Source organism: Pipra filicauda, unplaced genomic scaffold, assembly GCF_003945595.2.
Source record: "Pipra filicauda isolate LSUMZ 115617 unplaced genomic scaffold, ASM394559v2 scaffold181_size1560634_pilon, whole genome shotgun sequence".
Classification (NCBI taxonomy): domain Eukaryota; kingdom Metazoa; phylum Chordata; class Aves; order Passeriformes; family Pipridae; genus Pipra; species Pipra filicauda.
The window spans coordinates 212976-230984 of record NW_024104289.1 but is presented as its reverse complement, the minus strand read 5'-3'; the positions used below and the strand labels follow the sequence as shown (position 1 = coordinate 230984).

Below are 18009 nucleotides of genomic sequence, written 5' to 3'. Positions count from 1 at the left end.
ACACACTGGGTTGATTAATGTGTTGTATGTTACAAAATGCAGGTGCTGTTCTTACAGAGTCTTGAGTAACGGCCTGAGATGTACTGGAGGACTTAAAAGACCTAGAGAGTAGCAAAAGTAGGCAAACCCCTCAGTTTTGTATTTCACATACAAGTCAAGTGACAAGATCTAAAACATGAGCAGCTAACAGGTTTATTTCGGAAGCTCTTTGGCTTCTTTCATCTAAATTAAAGCGTAACAAAACAGAAGATCTCACTGATCTTCAGTGGCATGAGCTAATTCCTGGTAGAGGTCAGGGGGAAAATATGGCCAGCTCTGATGTTTAGAGGAATTTTGCCCTGATGCTCAGTGTCTGGGTGGTCAAGTGGCCTAGTAATGTGGCTAGTAATGTGGCCTAGTAATGTGCGGCTAAATAATTGAGATACAGGGTCATAGTTCAGATCATGATACAACGTATTGGTACAAATTGCTAGAGAGCATCCTTTCTTAGGTTGCTTGGGTTTTCAGGGAAGATATGGTCACCATGTAGAAGGTATTGCTTGGGAGACACATTTGCTCCTGCTCACTGATTTAAGAGCTGCTAGGACACAGCCTGATTTCTTCAGAGCATTAAGATGAGGTCAGACACTTTTACCTCCTCCTGTTTGCTTTGTGTCTGATCTCTAAGTGGTGCTGGTGGGAGCTTTATTTGTTCAATTTTTTAAACAAGGCAATTTCTCCCACCACCCAAGGTCAGCCATGTACCCTAGAAAAGGAGTTTCAGCCAGGAGGTTTCCTGAGGCATCCTTGGCAATCAGGGGAGGTGAGCTGCTCCAAGGGGAGATTCCAAGCAGGACCCAGAGGCTTGGAGCTCCTGGGTGGAGGTGGCCTCTCCAGGCAGGGTTGTGCTGCAGGCTCACCAGGGCATGAGGATCATCACATATTCAGAAGGCAATCAAGGCCCCTCAACATTGGGGTGTGTCTCTGCTGGATGTCAGAGCAGCTTCTCAGACTCCTCTAAGCAATTTATGCAATGATGGCAACACGAATTTCTGTCCTGAGCCAAGATCTGATCATGGCATGGATCACAGAGTGCTTTGAGACAGCTTTGAATATGGATAGAATAAAACCCTTCTCGCTGCTCAAGAGCATTGAAGTTATTATGAAGAAAGTTACTGATTCCTCTGAACTCTCTGATAGCATTAACATGTATTCTTGTTTCTCTTTAGCCTCAGGCAGCTTTGCAGAGATGTGTTTAGAGTGCAGATGTTCACCCGTACCCAGTAAGATGTGCCTGATGTAAAAAGATGTCTCTTACTGTATGTATGACTTGCAAGAAGCATAACACACATCTTGTAGATTGTACATTTTTTTTTTCACTTGCTCAGTGTCTCAGGGTATTTGTCTCCTTGCAAGTTTGGCTTAGCGTTGTATATGGTTGAGTCCAAATTTTGTTAGCAAAATGCTGAATGCACAGTAAGTGAATTTTGCAGAACTGGGTCACCAGAAGGTTCTTCGTTTCTCATCTTGAAGCCCTTGAACAATTCTTTCCTGAATGGTGTGTCCTTTGTTGACAGTATATTTGATATGTAACCCTTGGGGGGCTGGAGAATACTACAAATCTGTTCTTAAACTGCGCAGATTAAAAATACTCTCTAAGTGTGTTGATAGCATTGGATGACACTGTGGTACAATTGCTGACTGTGCACTATTTGCTGTATTTTTCAGACTAATGGACACATATCTGGGAATGGAGATGTTTATCAAGAAAGGCTGGCTCGTCTGGAAAATGATAAGGAATCTCTTGTTCTGCAAGTGAGTTGTCACCCCAGTTATTTTTTTGTGCTCTTGCCTTCATGAGACTTTTTGATAGCATGTGATAAAAACCTCTGAGAATTTATTTGAAGTTGTGATGTCTTGGACAGTTAACCCAGATTAAGGATGGGTGTGGATTTAGATTGCAGGAAAAATCCAAAGGCCTTTATGTCTGGGTATCCGATCTGTCTTTGAATCTTGTTAGCTGAGCATGTCGGCAGAGCAGCCACCTACTTACATTCATGTATATCTTTAATATCCCCACTTTCCATGACCATTCCCATGATGGCTGCATCAGGAGACAGATATCCTGTCCTTAGGAAAGGTGTCTCAAAGGTGTTTTCTTGGTCCTGCCCAGCCTTGGGCTGTGTGTTTTAACCTCCTTTGCTTTTTTTGCTCTCAAGAGGAGAAACTGGTTGTTATGGTACACAGTGTGTGATCCCTGGGAAGGAGAATAAATTGTAAGCAGTGAGATTTGGCTATTTGGTTGTTAAGGTAGGAACTAATGGGTTTAGCTAATGGATTGTCACAGCAAAGGCATAATTGTTGGTAGCAAAATGCAGCAGCCACCCCTCATGGAAACTTCCAGGACAAGCCGTGAGGGGAGATGCAGAATTGCAATGCATCTGCCAGAACTTTGGCTGAAACTGTGGTGTGAAGGGGGAGTTTTCTCTCCTCTCCTGTTGCCTTTGCCGAGTGTTGTGTCCACTGCAGAGCTCTGCTGCTTCTTCTCCTCCCTGCATGGTCCCATTTCATCTTTGGCCCAGCCAGCATGTGCAGTTCTTCAGCTGACACAGACACAAGGTGCTAAACGTGCATCCCTTTTTCCCTGCTGTCCAGGTAAGTGTGCTCACAGACCAGGTGGAGGCCCAAGGAGAAAAGATTCGGGATCTGGAGTTCTGCCTGGAGGAGCACAGGGAGAAGCTGAATGCCACAGAGGAGATGCTGCAACAGGTATTTCACAGCTCCATGCCTGTCTTGCTGTCTTGTCTTCCTTCTGTCCTAAAAAAACCTGCATTTTGCTTTGGTGAGAGCAGTGCACTCCAAGGTGTTGCAGCCCTTGATATCTCTTAGCTAAGGGGTAATTTTCTACTATATTTGCTTTCAAATATAGTAGAAGTCTTTGTGCTTAGTAATGTCAGGGCTGCTTTACACTGTAAGAATCCAGTTCTGCTCTTCTTTGAGTCCTTCCCCACTGAACTTCAAAGAGCCTTTAGATCAAAACCGTGTGGCAGGATGGGTGGATTCCCTTCACAGCTCCTTGCTGCCCACAGCAACTGTGATGACAGACGGGCTTTTTTCTCGTCCTGGCAGCCAGCCCATGATAGTGCCCCCGTGATCCCAGATGCATCCTAGGTTCCTGGAGTCTGTCAGATGGATAATAGCTGTGTCCCAGGGCTTCACAGAGTGCAAGGAAGAGGGTGATGTTTTTTCCCCATGAAGGAGACCTTTAGCTGTCAAAATAAATCACTGATTTCTTCCCCTTGGGTGAATAATTCTGTTCTCTTTATCTTGAATCAGGAGCTTTTAAGCAGAACTACCCTTGAAACTCAGAAGCTGGATCTTATGGCAGAGATTTCCACTCTGAAATTAAAGCTTACATCTGTAGAGAAGGATAGATTGGACTATGAGGACAGATTCAGAGACACAGAGGTGAGTAAAACCCAATGGAATAAATTGTGAAAGCTGTGTGTGTCTTCACATTACCTGAAGGGAACCTGAACCAGGCAAGAAGGGAACTCATCTTTAAGGTTAAAAAAATGTATCTCTTAAAATAAGAAGGGGCCCCTTTGTTAAATTCTGGTTTTACAAAGGAAGATTCCCAGAGCCAGTTTGGGATTCCTACCATCAGAGCTGCCATCCCTGGCAGTGCTCCCCTCTATGCACTGCAGGTCTGTGCAGCTGAACCTTGTTCATTTTTGAAGCCAGAAAGCTTCAAAACAGGTGGGCAAACCCAGTTTTTCCAGGAAACTGCAAGTATCAGGCTGAGCTTTGCTGCCAGGATGACATACCCATATCAGAAAAACCTTGGATCTGTCTGCAAAGCAGAACGAAGTTTCTACTTCTGGTTTTGTAAATGAGCTGAAATGTCAGGTGTTCATATTGTGGATGTTCCAGATGTCCTTCATTTCTAGAAGGAAAAAAAGCCATATTGTCATCACAGGAGAGCAAATTTCCACTTCAGTCCAGTCAGTGGTTTCCCACCTCCTTAGTTTCCAGTGAAGCATCGTTCCTCACTTGTATTTATGAGCATAAGAAAAAAAGTTAGGCTTGCTTTTGAATTGCTTTCTTTGGACCTGAAGCCCACGGGTTAAAAACTAATTACTTGAATTGCTCTCAGATTTGAAAGTAAGTGATTCTGTGTGTGGTGACAGCTGTGTGACAGCACATTTTCCAAGCTGTGGGATGGATCCATGTGCCTGCTGTCACCTTTTCCTCTGGTTCAGTAACAGGTCTGATTTCCTTCCTCTCTTTCTATCCTTATTTTTATTAAATCTAGTTAATCATAGAGTTCTCCTGTACTCCCCCTTTCTTTGTTTCCCCCCTGAACTGCAGTCTCTCCATAATTAAATAGCACAACTCACATACCAAGAAGATGGATGTGGAGCTACCGTTTCCTAGAAAAGTGGTTCCAGTGTGGGGAGCAACTCTATAAACTGTGTGCAAAAGGCTATGAAGACCTTTCTCTTTGAAATACCTTGAAATACACTTAATGCCTTTGATAAAAATAACTTAAATTATCTTTAATTAGGGGCTATATAGATTTATTTCCTGGGTGTTTATGCCAGAACTAATGAACTATTACTAAAATGTTCCTCCCTCCCTTTGAAAACCAGAATGACGTAGTTTAGTGTGATAGAAATTGTTATATTGTTTCTTCCTTGCTTCAACACTTTATAGCTGTAAAAAAGCTTAGGCTTAAACACTGAAAGGGGTAATATATCTTAATTTCCTTTGGTTCAGTGGGAAAATGAATGGCTGATTAGTTGTAACTGTCTCAGCCCTTACAAAATCTCAAAGAGGTATTTTGGAGACAGTGCTTTATCAGAATTACACAGTATTTTATTCCTGTTTAAAGTAGTAGATTATCAACTATTTTAGATGAGCTGAGTATTTAAATGAATATTTAAAATATTTGACCATAAAACACATTGTGGCATTTACGTGGAGTGTTCAAAATGGAAATAGATTCTTACCCAAACTGGGAAAGAAAAACTATGATTGTTGCTTCTGATTTTATTTAGGGAAAAGAAAAAAACCCCATCATTGACATCTGACACCTATTGTGGAGCTACTGGCTCCTACAGAATTACCATTCAAATTGAATCCCTGTATTATCCAGTTGTTCCTTATGTCTGTTGTTGCACCTTCCCATTCCAGCTTGGTTGGTTACTCATGTTCTCCATTCTTTCTCTAAACAGATGCTTCACTGGGCCTTTCTGCTCTAGGATTTGCTGTCTAGATGTTCACAGCTTTTTCCCAAAGCTAATTGTATACTTCATAGAGATTTGTAATTCTTCTGTTCTTTAAATCATTCCAGTCTTTTCACTTTCTCAGCAGACACCAGCATTATTTTCCTTAAGGAACATGGGTGGTCTGAGTTGGGCCGAGTTTATGTAAGAAAATACCTTACAAGGGAGTTTATTTAGGGAGGAGTCCATAACCATCCTTTGAAGCAGCAGCCAGAGGGTGAAACTGGCTCAGTCACGGGGAGATCTTCATAATTTAACCAACTCCAGTGTCCTTTGTGCACAGGAGTTTCTGAGAGGAGTAGTTTGTGTTCCCAGTGCCAGTAAGGAAAACCTCTGACCCCCACAGCTCAAAGTTATCATTGATTTTTTTTTTTTTGTGCACTTGCAAGGGAGTAATTGAAAACATTTTGGGGGCAAAGCATGCTGTTAGGACTTGTCTTGAACTTCTGTTTAACACCTGGGAGAAACTGTATGGTATTTTTTGGTCACCAGTTACCAGTGGTAAAGGATCTGATTACCCATGAGGTCCATAAGAAATTAATCAGAATAATTTAGTTTCTGCTCCAGGATCTTACACTCTTGAATTCTGGTTGAATTCACTCAGCAGTGAGTGCCACACAGCATATTTTGACATTGGGTCATGCTGCAGGAGAGAAAAACCCTCCAAAATCAATTGTCATAGTGTCAAAGGTGACCATCAGATTTGGGAATAGAACGGAAAACTGAGAAATAGAGTCCCTGGATATCTGTGAAGCTCTGAGTTGCTTGACTTAGGTGGTGTGATTTTGTGTACAGAGTGCCTTTTATTGCTGCTTTTATTGTTGCTGCTTTCCTACCAATGGGTAGCTTTTGTTCTAGGACTTTTACTGAATTTTCACATTGTTTCTGGTCTTTTTCCCTTCGCTCAGGATTTGATCCAGGAAATAAATGAACTGCGGTTGAGAGTGGGAGAAATGGACAATGAAAGACTCCAGTATGAGAAAAAACTGAAAACAACCAAAGTAAGTGAGGCTGAGGGGAAGAAGCAGAGGTGGGTCTAAGTCAGGCTTTAGGAGTTCATTCTCTTTTCCCTAATCCCTGCCTGCACCCTGCAAAACCTGAGTCCTCTCAGGCCCTGGGGTTTCTTGGTTCTCACTTAACAGCAGGGGCTATTTCCATATGTCATGCTGTGGTTTTCAGCCTGTTTTTTATGAAGGATAACTTACCTTGCTGTTATCAGTAAATTTATTTCCTGTTTAGCCCCTTGTTTCACTTGTGTCAAGAAACATGAGTTGCAGTACACAAGGTCTATGCCATAGCTGAGACCAAAATTAAGCATTTATTTTCTTCTAAGTGTGCTAAAAATAAACCACTTCTGAAGTGAAAACATTCACCTAAGTATTTCTAGCAGCCTGTTTCTCTGAGTGTCTAACTTCTCTTTGCCATTTAGCCTTGTCTCTTTTCTACCTTTAGTTTTCTCTCACTCCTCTGTCTCTGTTACCAGTCTTTAATGGCCAAACTTTCTAGTATGAAAATCAAAGTGGGTCAGATGCAGTATGAAAAGCAGCGGATGGAGCAAAAAAGCCAGATGTTAAAGGTGTGGTAGTTTCTGGGGGACACTGGGCCTGTTTTGAATCCTTCATGTCCTACCCTTTTACAGTCTGTCCTGCATTGTGCTGTCATGCTCTGTTCTTCATTAATTGCTATGTGTTGGTATGCAGTGTGCCTTTCCTTGTTAGAGAGCTCTTGATGCAGATATTCCTTGTAAACAGCTTTTATTTTGCATGGGAGAGGATTTTAGTGTTGTGAACTTTGCATAGGTTACACCTAATGGAATTAGAGTTGGGTTAAAATCATGCCCCTTCTGAGGAAAGATTGCCTTGTGTGTAGCTTGCATCCATTATTCAAGCAGAACTTTTTATCACCCTTTTATAGAAAATTTATTCATGAAAACTAGCTGGAAAATAGCAATTCTTCTGTACTCCCCCCCGCCCCACATGTAAATTTGCATATCATGTTTCTAATTCAGGGGGAGAAATACACATTGACAGCTCTAGTTGTCTGTGGGTATAACAGCAGCTTCTCAAGTGACCAAGAAATGGTCTTATTTTGGAGGAGCATGGATCCTACACTGGCAGAAATCCCATCGAAATCAGTGCCACACTGGAGCACTGGAGAAATGTATTTATTGCCCAACCGCTGTTGTGGAAGAAACTTTGATTTCTTGACAATTTTAAGGTTGATCTATTTTTTTTTTTTAAATGATGCTTTAGAGCAAACATGAACCAATTACAGGAAATTCCATAGTTTGGGTTGCAGACATCACTGTATGTTTGCAACAGATCTTTTGAGGGTTAGCTCAGAAAAATACCTAAGCCACTATTTTCTAGTTTGGTTTATTCCTTTAAGGATTTAAAACGTCAGTTACAAGCTGTTAATGCCAAAATGCTGAGTCTTGCCTTGTTTTGCTTTGTTTACAAACTGAACAAATTAAATTTTCAGTGTTGGGTACATTTGCACTGAGGGCCCTGTCTTGATGATGCTGTTGCACAAGATATCCTCGGACATCAAAGAAACATGTTACTAAACTGGGTAGGATTTGACTCAAATTTTAAAAAGTTAAATGCATGGGGCTGTGCCAGTTCACTTGCTAGTGCAGATGGTTAGATCTAAGTTAAAATTTGACAGTATTTTTCTAATACACCCCAGCTCCCCCAAAACACCATCTGTCTCATTCCTAAGAATCTCAGCTCCGAGCTTCCTTCCCTAGTGCTTGATCAACAAACCCAAACTGTGGCAGAGGTACCACATTTGTGTCTGAACTGCTTTCCAGTGTGTGTGTCCATGTGCTTGGTGGTGTTGTGGTTGATTTTTCTTCCATAGAAGCAGTGGTTATTTCTGAAACTGTCCTCAGCCTGGTTGTTTGGCTTTGAACACGCAAAATGCCCTGTAAATACCAAAATAAATCTCTGGAGATTTTAACCTTTGCCCTCATCATCTGCACTTTTTCTGTCTCTGCAAGGTTAAATAAATAAGAAAACTTTTTTTTTTTTTTTTTTTTTTAAATCTTTACTATTTTTTCTTTAAATTTAGATGTAAAATCTCTTTACAATGAGACTGACAATTTCAGACCACTGGTTTTGCCCCCACAGGTCTGTTGTGATGTTCAGGGTCATTTTGGTGGGTGTAAATGTCAGGGGACCCTGGGTCGTTTCCATAGGCTGAGGATCTGCCCAATGTGCTTCCTAGAAGGGAATTTTGGAAACATCTCATGTGTGTGTGGAAGCTGTCTCTGAGTGACTCTGTGTCTGTTACAGGATGAACTCTCAGCTTTGAAAGACAAACTGGAGCAGAAGGAAGCCGAGGTAAAAAGGCTGCACGAAAAATTGGTTTGCAAGCTCAAAGGAGAAGGAATTGAAATCCTGGACAGAGGTAAGAGAAAAGAAGGCTCTGTCACCATGTCCTCCTCAGTCACCTCATCTGAGGTCGTGTCTCCATGAATGGTTGTACAGGAAATAACTGATAAAAGCCTCAATTTTCTTAAGCTTTGTGTTTACCTCTTGTAATATATTTAGTGGGTGTTGACGATGCAGCTGCTGAAATTACTGTCAAAGCAAGTTCTTTATCAAATTTAAACTGGTCAAGAGATCCCTAGTTAGATCTTTATGTGGCTTGTTTGAGGCCTAAAAAGATGCAATTTATATTGGCCAAGAAAGATTTAAAAGAATTTCAACAAGTTCCCCAAAAAGATTGAAAAGGAAATTTTCCTGCCTGGGTATTTATGGGCTTTGTGCTACTTTTTTTTATCTATGGAATAGCAAACTACAGAACAAAGTGTGATGTGGACCTACCTGTAAGTAGGTGAAATTGAGGATTGATTCTAGATTTGTGCACTGGTTAAGTCCAAATCTTAATTAGGCTTGAATTAGCACAAAAATTTTCCTTGCTAGGTAATTATTTTATTTGCTTGCGAAGAAGAAACTAAATTAGTATTTATTTAATTTTAGATTCAGGATTTATGTTACTTGAAACTAGAATTTTTTTGTTAAAGCCTCAGAAAAATTTTCCAGAGACTTTCTTAGCCTGCTGCAATTTAAATTCTGAATATATCTCGCTGGTAATTATTGCTGATTTTAAGATCATGCTTTCAAAGTCTGTTTTATAGAAAACAAAGCCACAAGAGATTAGTCTCCTCCCCTGACCTGAGGAGGAAAAGGCTGTGTGTAGATTGTCACATTTTATTTAATAAAATGATCTGTTTTCAAAACCACTGGCTAAAATCACTAAAAGTGACCACAGTGAGCCATGATTCCATTTTTATTTAAGGACATTTAAATGTGAACAAGGTCTGATTTTATTGCATTCGTGACTACTTATATAGGGCTTTTTTTTCGTGGGGAGCTGCTTGAACTCCCACTACCCTCTGGTCCTCAACTTTAGTTTAGTTTTCAGTACAGCTCAGCAAAAGATCTTTTGCAATGATGACACATATTTTTTCTGCCTTGGACCAATATTAAGAAGCATAGATTATCTGCCTCATTAGCTGAATGAAGTGAGGAATAGTTGACTCTTTTATTTATCGGTGTTCTCTGAAAAGTTATTTAATATCATAACCTTCGTACTAATTTCAAATCCAATGGGTTTTCCTGCACAGATGAAAATTGTAAAAAGAAGCTCAAAGATAAAAGTAAGGTTTCTGGTGTCTTTCCCCAAGCATTTGCATTCCAGAAGTGCTTTCCAGAATAGCTTCCTGCATGTGTTTGCAAAACTGCTTTAACAAACATGGTTAGGTTGCATCATCTATAACCCTTAGTTAGAGTAAAACTGGAGAATAAAAGTGGAGATATCACATTTAAAAACCAAAATTTTCTAAGAAAAGCCGATAGGCAAAGATTTGGTCTCAGGAAGACCCACAAAGCAGTTGCTTCTCAGAGAAATGCAGCTGCAATCCAGTAAACCAGATTTTCAGCCAGCAGAACTGAGGGAAAATCATTGGAACTGGCTCAGTTACTGGTTTAGTTTCTAAATGTCTTTCATCTGGAAAACCATCCAGGCAGCTTGTTTTCTTCTTGCATTTCATTAAGGAGGAAAATGTTCTTCCTGATCTGTTTGCTTTCCAAGAATTTTTGGGGAGTTAAAATAGTGTAAAAGGCTTTCTTGCCTGTGAGTTTGGTGAGAAATTTGCCTGTGTTTGTAGCAAAATTTAAAGTTCACTTCATTTACACAAGGTGGATTTTGAGGAGAAAGTGGAGATTATTTCTATTCTCTTTGGATTTCTAGTCCAGAACACCTCCAGAACATACATATTTCCATGTATTTATACTTCTTGGTAAATAAGGATTATAGATGAAGTGCTGTTGTCTGTATTAAGGACCTTGTCCAAGTCGGAATATATATTTATTCTAGCATGACTGCTCATCACAGCAAAGACTTGTTTCATTCCATTGTGCTGTCCTAATTTCTACATCCATACTGAATAAAGGCTGTAATTAAGCATCACTGCCCAGTGCTTCCTTCATCATATCTATTAATCCAGTTGCTTTGGATAGTGGGTTTTTGAGATGCCATTTGGGGTGTTTGTTGACTGTTGTAATGAGGATGCATTTTATTGCACTCCAAATGGAGTATTTTTTATTTCAAACTTTTTGTTTTGTAATTATTTGGCTATTTGAAAGGTGAAGATAGTGAAAAGTCAAGTAGTAGTTTTACTCTTGAGTTTTCCATTCTCTTAAATTCCTGAATTTAATAATTTCTTTGATAAAATTGTCAGTGAAGAGGTTTTGAAGAAAAGGGATTTCTTCTATATATTTCCATCTAACCCAGATTTTAAATGGCTTATGCTTTGTCTGTTAATTTGTAAGTTTACTTTCAGATATTACTGAATTGCTTCTAGGGGTTTTTTTGTTTTTCTTATTTCCTCACAGTGTCTGGTTTAAATTGACTTGGAGAACTGTGTTGTGTTTTTAGATATAGAGGTACAGAAAATGAAGAAGGCGGTAGAATCTCTAATGGCAGCAAATGAAGAGAAGGTAGCAAAGTCATTATTTTTTCAGTAATCATTCTTCAGATTGATTTATATCTCTAAGAAAACCTTCATGTATGAGCCTTTCACAATTCAATTAAAAACCAAGCTTCTAAAAATTGATGATTTTTTGTAGTCAGAAGCACAGCAGTGCCTTTAAGGGACTATAACTGAGCATTTATGAGCTCTGTGCATGTACAGAGGGTCCTTACAGAGTCCTTCACTGTTGAGTCATTGAATTCAGTGTGACTACAATTTATACTGCATTCTGAAAATGTAAAGAGCTCCATAAAAGTGCCATATTGCAGGTTGTGTTCTCAAAAGGGCTTTCTGTGAAGTAGGAATTGTTTTAAGGGATGGTTTTGTGCTTTCATATGCATGTGCATTTTATAGGATGTTTTCTTTTGATCACCAAAACCCTAAATCCTTTGTACATGGCCAATTTATTATACTCTACCTTTGACTTAACAAGGGAGCTTTCAAGGCCGGGACAATAATCAGGTGGTAGTTTTTGCTAAATACAGGTTTTGATACTACAAAACCTCCCGACATTCTGAGTCCTGTCCCATTCACACTTCCCACTTCTTTTAGTCTCACAACCAGTTAAATTGAAGAATGTAGTTATTTGTATTTCTGGGGGAGGAAGCACAGTCACAACTTCCCTTTATTTTAGGATCGGAAGATCGAAGAACTCCGGCAATCTCTGAACAGGTACAAGAAAGTTCAGGACATGGTGATACTGGCTCAAGGTAAAAAAGGTATTGTACAACCAAAAAAAATTAAACTCTGCCCTCATTTAAACTCCAGGTGCATTGTGGTAGGGAGCTTAGCTGGGAAACTGAAATGGTACCTGTAATTTATACCATAACATGGTCCATTCCATATGTTCCAAGACTGGTGGAGGTTTCCAGATCCAGCAGCTTCTGATCCCTTGAGGTGATAAGTGTTGAGCTGGTCAAAAGTTTGAGTTTGCCTGAGTTTGTTTAGGACAGACATGGGCTTGTGGCTTTTGTTGGCTGTGCAGGTGTTGGAGGTGGATCCATCCTCCATCTCCCTCTCCATCCTAGGAGAGGGATGCAGGAGCTTCCAGGGGTCCTTTCAGAGAGTAAGGATTGTCAAAAGCTGAGGAGTGAGGAAACAAAGTATGTATTTTTGTGGGGCTGAGTGTTGGAGGGGTAGCAGTTTTTGAACAAGTACTGTTTTTTCACACCTTCAAACACAGGAGGGTATTAGAACAGGCCTCGAGTCTCTGGGAACTGTGTTTTGGGGTCACTTCACGGAGCATGAACAGAGATTTCTGGCAGTGAAAACTGGGCAAGAGAGGTTTTGGCTGTGAACAAACTTCGGCTTGTGTTTGCTTCAGGTCTTTGGCAACGAGTGTGAGATTTCTGCTAACTTTTTAGGAAGCCTTGGTTGTCTTTAACAACCAATCCAAGGCTTTGGCAGGACCAGGGCAGTTCAGGAGCAACGTTGGGAGCAGAGGATGCTGGATGGGCTTCAGCATGAACGGAATGAGACACACTGAGTTTGTGGCAGGCTGCAAACACCATGTAGGCTGCTGCTAGCCCTCTCTTGAGCAGTGGGCTGCATTTTTCCTATGGGTAACTTAGAGATAACACAGAGACAGCTTAAGTTGCAGGCAGACTTGACCTCCTGGTCTTTTCCTAGTGAATAAGGGAAAAGAAATATTTAGTATGAAATTCCAGAACATGGAGAGGAAATAACTACTCCAGTTTATTCAGCTTGTTGAAAGCAATCCCACTAAATGCCCTGAGGGCATTTGCTGGAGTTTTTGCTGTTTGTCTATGTTCCTCCCTCTGTTCCAACTTGTCTGTGTTGTGGTGGTTGGATTGGGAAGCTACACTGGCAGTGACTTCCCTCCCTCTATTGTGGTCTGTCCTAAGAAAACCCAACAATCAAATCCTTCCATTTTTGACCCATAAATGACTGCACCTTGCATGGGCACAAGGGTCATCATGTATCCAGAAATAAAGCCAGCAATTTTCCATGTTCTCTCCCTTCAGGCAAGGAAAGTGACGGTGAAGACTTGAATTCAGGGTCTGTTTCCACGGTTTTACTGGACACACCAAGTCTGACTGACCCAGAGAAAAGCCCATCCCCAACCCCAGTGACAGCATCTCCAATCCACGATGAGTTTAATGTGAATATTCATGAAGGGGTGTCTTTTTTCCTTCCTCATTTAATGCCCTTGGTCCTGGAAAACCTTGTTTGTGCTGATTTCATACTACAGATGCCAAAACTCAAGTTTCTGAAAAGACTTCTTTTCTGGGTTGCACAGTTTGTAGTAATGTCTCATATCCTTTTGGAGAATGTAGTTTTCTTGTGAAAGCTGCTGAGGAGTTTGAATTAAATTTATTTTTCTTAATCATCAAATGGGATTGGTAGACAGCACATAGCTGTATTTGCCATGAGAATGGGTCTAGACTACTTTTCCTATCAAACATATAGAAATTAGTTTTCATATCAAACACAGCTATTTTAGGAGCTATATTTGGCAGGAACTTGAAGGAAACAAGTAAATAAGCAGGACTTATTTAATATATCCTGTCATATTTATTACATTATTGCATCCATGATAAGTATGTTGTGGTCCAATATCTGATTTTTGCAAACAGATTTTCCAGTAATAAAACTATAGATCTCTTCTCTTAGAAGTCTGAGTCAGAGCAGGGTCTTGACTTACATGAATACACTATGAAGAAAATTAAATTAAATTGAATGTTTAGCAGTTTTTTGGTATTCTCTGAGTGGCTGAGGACAAGTGTAAACCTGAAAAGTGAACTACCCTTCATGGTGTCTGTGGTAGAGACAGATTTAGGAGGCAACCTTGGGAGACTTGGGAGATTTTTGTCTGTGCTGTAGCTTATCTGTGCAATGATTCGTGTTTTATCTTCAACGCCATCTTTCAAATAGTAAATCACTGTATTACAATACAAAAAAACCTTTCGAAACCTTATTTCAGACCCTCCTTTTCACAGTTTATCTGTTACTCTTTTTTCATATATGACTCCTTCATTTCAACTCAGAAGAGTGTAACACATATTCTTCATCCTTTTCAGAACTCCTTACAGATCCACACCAGCATTTTACAGATTTCAATCCCTTCTTTTTCATCAACATCCAAGAGCTCAGAAGCTGATGCAGAGAGAGTGAAAACACAGCCTAGGCCAGATCCTGCAAGTGAAATGAGGTATTATTATGGTTTCTATGCATTTTTCAATTGTAAATCCAATATTCTGGGATGTTTAATGAGGTTAATAATCTGTAAGTGACTGAATTGTCAAGACATTAAGTCAGTTAAACAAGGCTGGCATTCATCTGAGTAGCTGTAGCAAACTAAGCTAATGTTCATGAAGTGCAATGGTTAAATCCTTCTCGGTAAGCAAGGAGTGGCCTTCACCTTCCACTAGCATTTCTAATCCTGCATCCTCCTTGCCCTGAGAGGAGATGGAAAAGCACCCCAGACTCACACCTACACAAGGGCTGTGCTTGTGTTTTTCAACTGGCTCCAAATCCCTGGCTTTATATAAAGGAGTATCAAATACTAAGAACCCAGAGGCAGGAAAATCTTATTGACTTTAAACAATCATCAATCTTAGTGTGAAAAATCAGTGCAAGCCCAAGTTGATGTGGGATTTTTCCATTCCAGTCAAGGAAAGCATCCTGTCCAGAAGACCAGTTTGGCTTGGTTTCTGCTGTGCCTCATGCAGCTTATCTTTATCTTGAGCTCACCTTTGTCCTTTATCTTTCACAAGACTTGCCACCCTGAGGGGAATATTTGCCATGTGTTAGTATCATAAGAGCTGAAGTGAAAGCACAGTTAAAGCAGTCTGAAATGATGGGATTTCTGTCCAGCAAAATATTTTTTCTGTATCTTCTTTGTTTTTACAGTGAAGGAAGATCAGCAGGTTCCTCCCCAGAAACTCATCTGTGTGATAGTCCAGTGTAAGTACCATAATCAAAACTGTTTAGGAGACATATATTTATATATGATTGTCAACTTGAAAACCCCAACACCCCCCATATTTTACACACACATGTAAACACGTCCAGCAAAGATGGGATTTAGTGATGGCGGGTTTCTGCTCATGTCCTGAGCTTTCCTGATCATTACTTTCCAGTGCTTTGTCTGTGCACAGTTACTTTCTGTTACATTAGTGGTAGACTGTCAGTATACTCTGAAATTTATAGTTTTCCACAGTACACACACATTTGATTTGCTTTTTTCTTTTGATAGTGGGGGAAGGGTGATGAGTGGATTAGAATGAGAAAATAAAAGCCCAATTCTGCTCCCCTTATGTTGGTGTAAATATAGGTAACTTTATAAAATTCAGTGTTTCTCCGAATTTATATGTGGTTATGAGAAAAACTTTAATGGTAATTTTCTTTTCAACCAGACTTGAGTGTTCTAGACTGTAAATGCCACCAGAAATTGTGGGATATCTGGTCCTAAATGGAAAATAGAACCGAAGTTAAAATACTAAAACACTCATACTTGGCTTCTATAAGGATTAAATTAGTCAAAAGGCAGTTGCTAAAAATACTGTTTTTCATAGCTTTTGTTTGTATCAATTCCTTTGCCTGTGTAACTTCTGCTTGTGCTTCTGAAAATATGATGTTAAATAAGAAACCAACAAAATCCAAAGGTGGGCATTGTGTCACTGAAGCATCAGCAGCAGTAATTATGGTGTAATGAAATTTTGTGGTCTTTGATTACTGCATTGATTGTCTTATTTCAAAGCATCATTGGTTTTAGTGTATCTCAGCATGTTTACAGTGCTTTCTTTAAAGCTGGTTCCGTTGTCTCAATCTTAGCAAATTTAATTTCAATAACTTAGCTTTGTTTTTATGTCGTTGTCCCAGAACTTCCTCGCTGCAGAAGTCCAGCAGTCTGAGCAGTTTGAGGAAAGATCCATCCGAAGTGGTAGGTTTGACCTCCTCCCTCCCATCCCCTTAGGAATAGGAGTGACATCTCTGTTGTGGCAGTGACCCCATGGATGCTCTGTTGCCGCCTTCTGGGAAATCCTGAGTCAGAGCAGAGCTCGTCATGCGTTAGCAATGGTCACATACATGTGACATCTTCCAGAAGAAAATAAGTCCCACTACCCCTTCCTACTTGAATAATTTTTGAAGACCATGTAATTAATGCATTATAAAATCCAGTCTGGGCTGACTATGTTTTAGGTGGTCAGGAACAAAAATATTGAGCCATTATATGTCTAGCGATAGCTTCAGTTTAGGTTTCTCTAAGTGACCAAAAGCAGCAAACCTCCAGCAATGCCATCAAATCAGGGTGATTCATGTGTTCTTTTGTGACAACCTGGACTCCTAGAGAGAGAAACTCCTGAATTCCCTGACACCTCCTGTGTCTGACAGCATAGGAGGGGTGTTGACAGGAATGCAAATGTAACCAGGATTTTATGATGAGAGCTGGAGTTTATGGGTTGGAGGTTTTTGGTTCTTTGCTTGGACAGCCAAGGAGTAGAGGATGTGGATGTTTCTACCCTGTCTGATTCCTCTTTGGGTCCTCTCAGACTTAACATTCTGCATATCCCTAATTATGTGCACAGCTAATCCTTCACAAAGTAAACCAAAGCAACTTCCATGTCAGCTCACTGACCTCAAAGAAAGCAAGGATTAATCTGTGTGAAATACAGCTCCGAAGAGATTTATTTTGGGGGAAAAAATGTGCAGGGAAGGGTATTTCATTTCAGAATTTAACTCATAATGAATTGAATGCTGGCTGTAAACCATGACATTTTAAATGTCTGTCTTAATCTTTCCCAAACAGGACAGAGACCCTGCCCAGAAGCCAACAGAGGTAACGAGTGTGTGTGTCTTTACATGGAGGAACAGGGGCAGTGAGTGGGTGGTGAAAGACTCCGTGATGTGAAATGACCACACACGGTTCCAGAGGGGGAATATGCTGCAGAAAAGATAGTGTGGAGTCTCTGAGTGTCATCATCACCTCAGTGTCAGTGCTTAATGTCTCACCCTTGCCTCCTCACACATGGATTATCTTCCAGTCTGTTTGAGCTTAAGGTTGCCCTCCAAGCTAATGTTTCCCCCACATATTCTACCACTAGATAATTAGCAAAGCTAACCATTAAGTATTTTACTGACTCTGTAATTACCTTTGATTAGTGTATCTTTAAAACCCTTTGGATTTCCCAATTGTTTCTGTGAGTAGGAAACTATGTTCCTGAAAAGACTGTCATTGCAGAACAGTTACCCCTTATGGCCACAGCCTGCATTTGTTACCTATAGGAAGACCTGAGCAAGGATGACAGACCTCAGATACCACTTGTGGGGTGAATGCTGCATTGATTCAGCAAAAGCCAAAGGATTGTATTTGGATTGTGAATGGGTTTTCTTCCTTCTTCTTTTTTAAAGCAACTGAAACAGCCAGCAAAGTTAAACTACTGCTTTAAATTGGTTAACTGGAGTGTCTGCTGTCTCTCCTGGCATTTATTCTTCATGCTTGATACATAATTTCCTCTCAGTTTTGGCAGGAGACATCATCAATTCATCCATTAATTCAGCAGTTGCAGAGCAGTGATGGAAAGAGCTCCAATACTTGGCAGAGAACTGATATACCACAAGCCTCTCTGCTTCCCACTGCCCCTGCAGCTCCCAAAGGGGGAGGCAGAAATCCTGGAGAGCTGGAAAAGTTCAAAGCCTTCCAGGACTGTATTTTACCTTTTCTATACCTTTGAGCCA

The 18009-nt window shown here is 40.3% G+C and overlaps 1 protein-coding gene across 18 annotated transcripts in view; it reads left to right on the top strand.

Moving 5' to 3' along the window:
• PPFIBP1 (PPFIA binding protein 1) overlaps positions 1 to 18009 on the top strand; it is a 78576-nt gene that overhangs the window by 45436 nt on the left and 15131 nt on the right. For 6 of the 18 annotated variants that reach the window (XM_039379951.1, XM_039379957.1, XM_039379952.1 and 3 more), the window contains 14 exons: positions 1708 to 1794; positions 2635 to 2748; positions 3316 to 3447; positions 6176 to 6268; positions 6751 to 6843; positions 8564 to 8678; positions 9901 to 9933; positions 11214 to 11275; positions 11942 to 12026; positions 13293 to 13429; positions 14349 to 14479; positions 15181 to 15234; positions 16153 to 16213; positions 17081 to 17110. In XM_039379951.1, coding sequence (XP_039235885.1) covers positions 1708 to 1794; positions 2635 to 2748; positions 3316 to 3447; positions 6176 to 6268; positions 6751 to 6843; positions 8564 to 8678; positions 9901 to 9933; positions 11214 to 11275; positions 11942 to 12026; positions 13293 to 13429; positions 14349 to 14479; positions 15181 to 15234; positions 16153 to 16213; positions 17081 to 17110 — 1227 coding nt within the window. The remainder of the gene's footprint in view (positions 1 to 1707; positions 1795 to 2634; positions 2749 to 3315; positions 3448 to 6175; positions 6269 to 6750; positions 6844 to 8563; positions 8679 to 9900; positions 9934 to 11213; positions 11276 to 11941; positions 12027 to 13292; positions 13430 to 14348; positions 14480 to 15180; positions 15235 to 16152; positions 16214 to 17080; positions 17111 to 18009) is intronic. The other 12 variants (XM_039379968.1, XM_039379960.1, XM_039379963.1 and 9 more) reach the window with 6 other exon arrangements.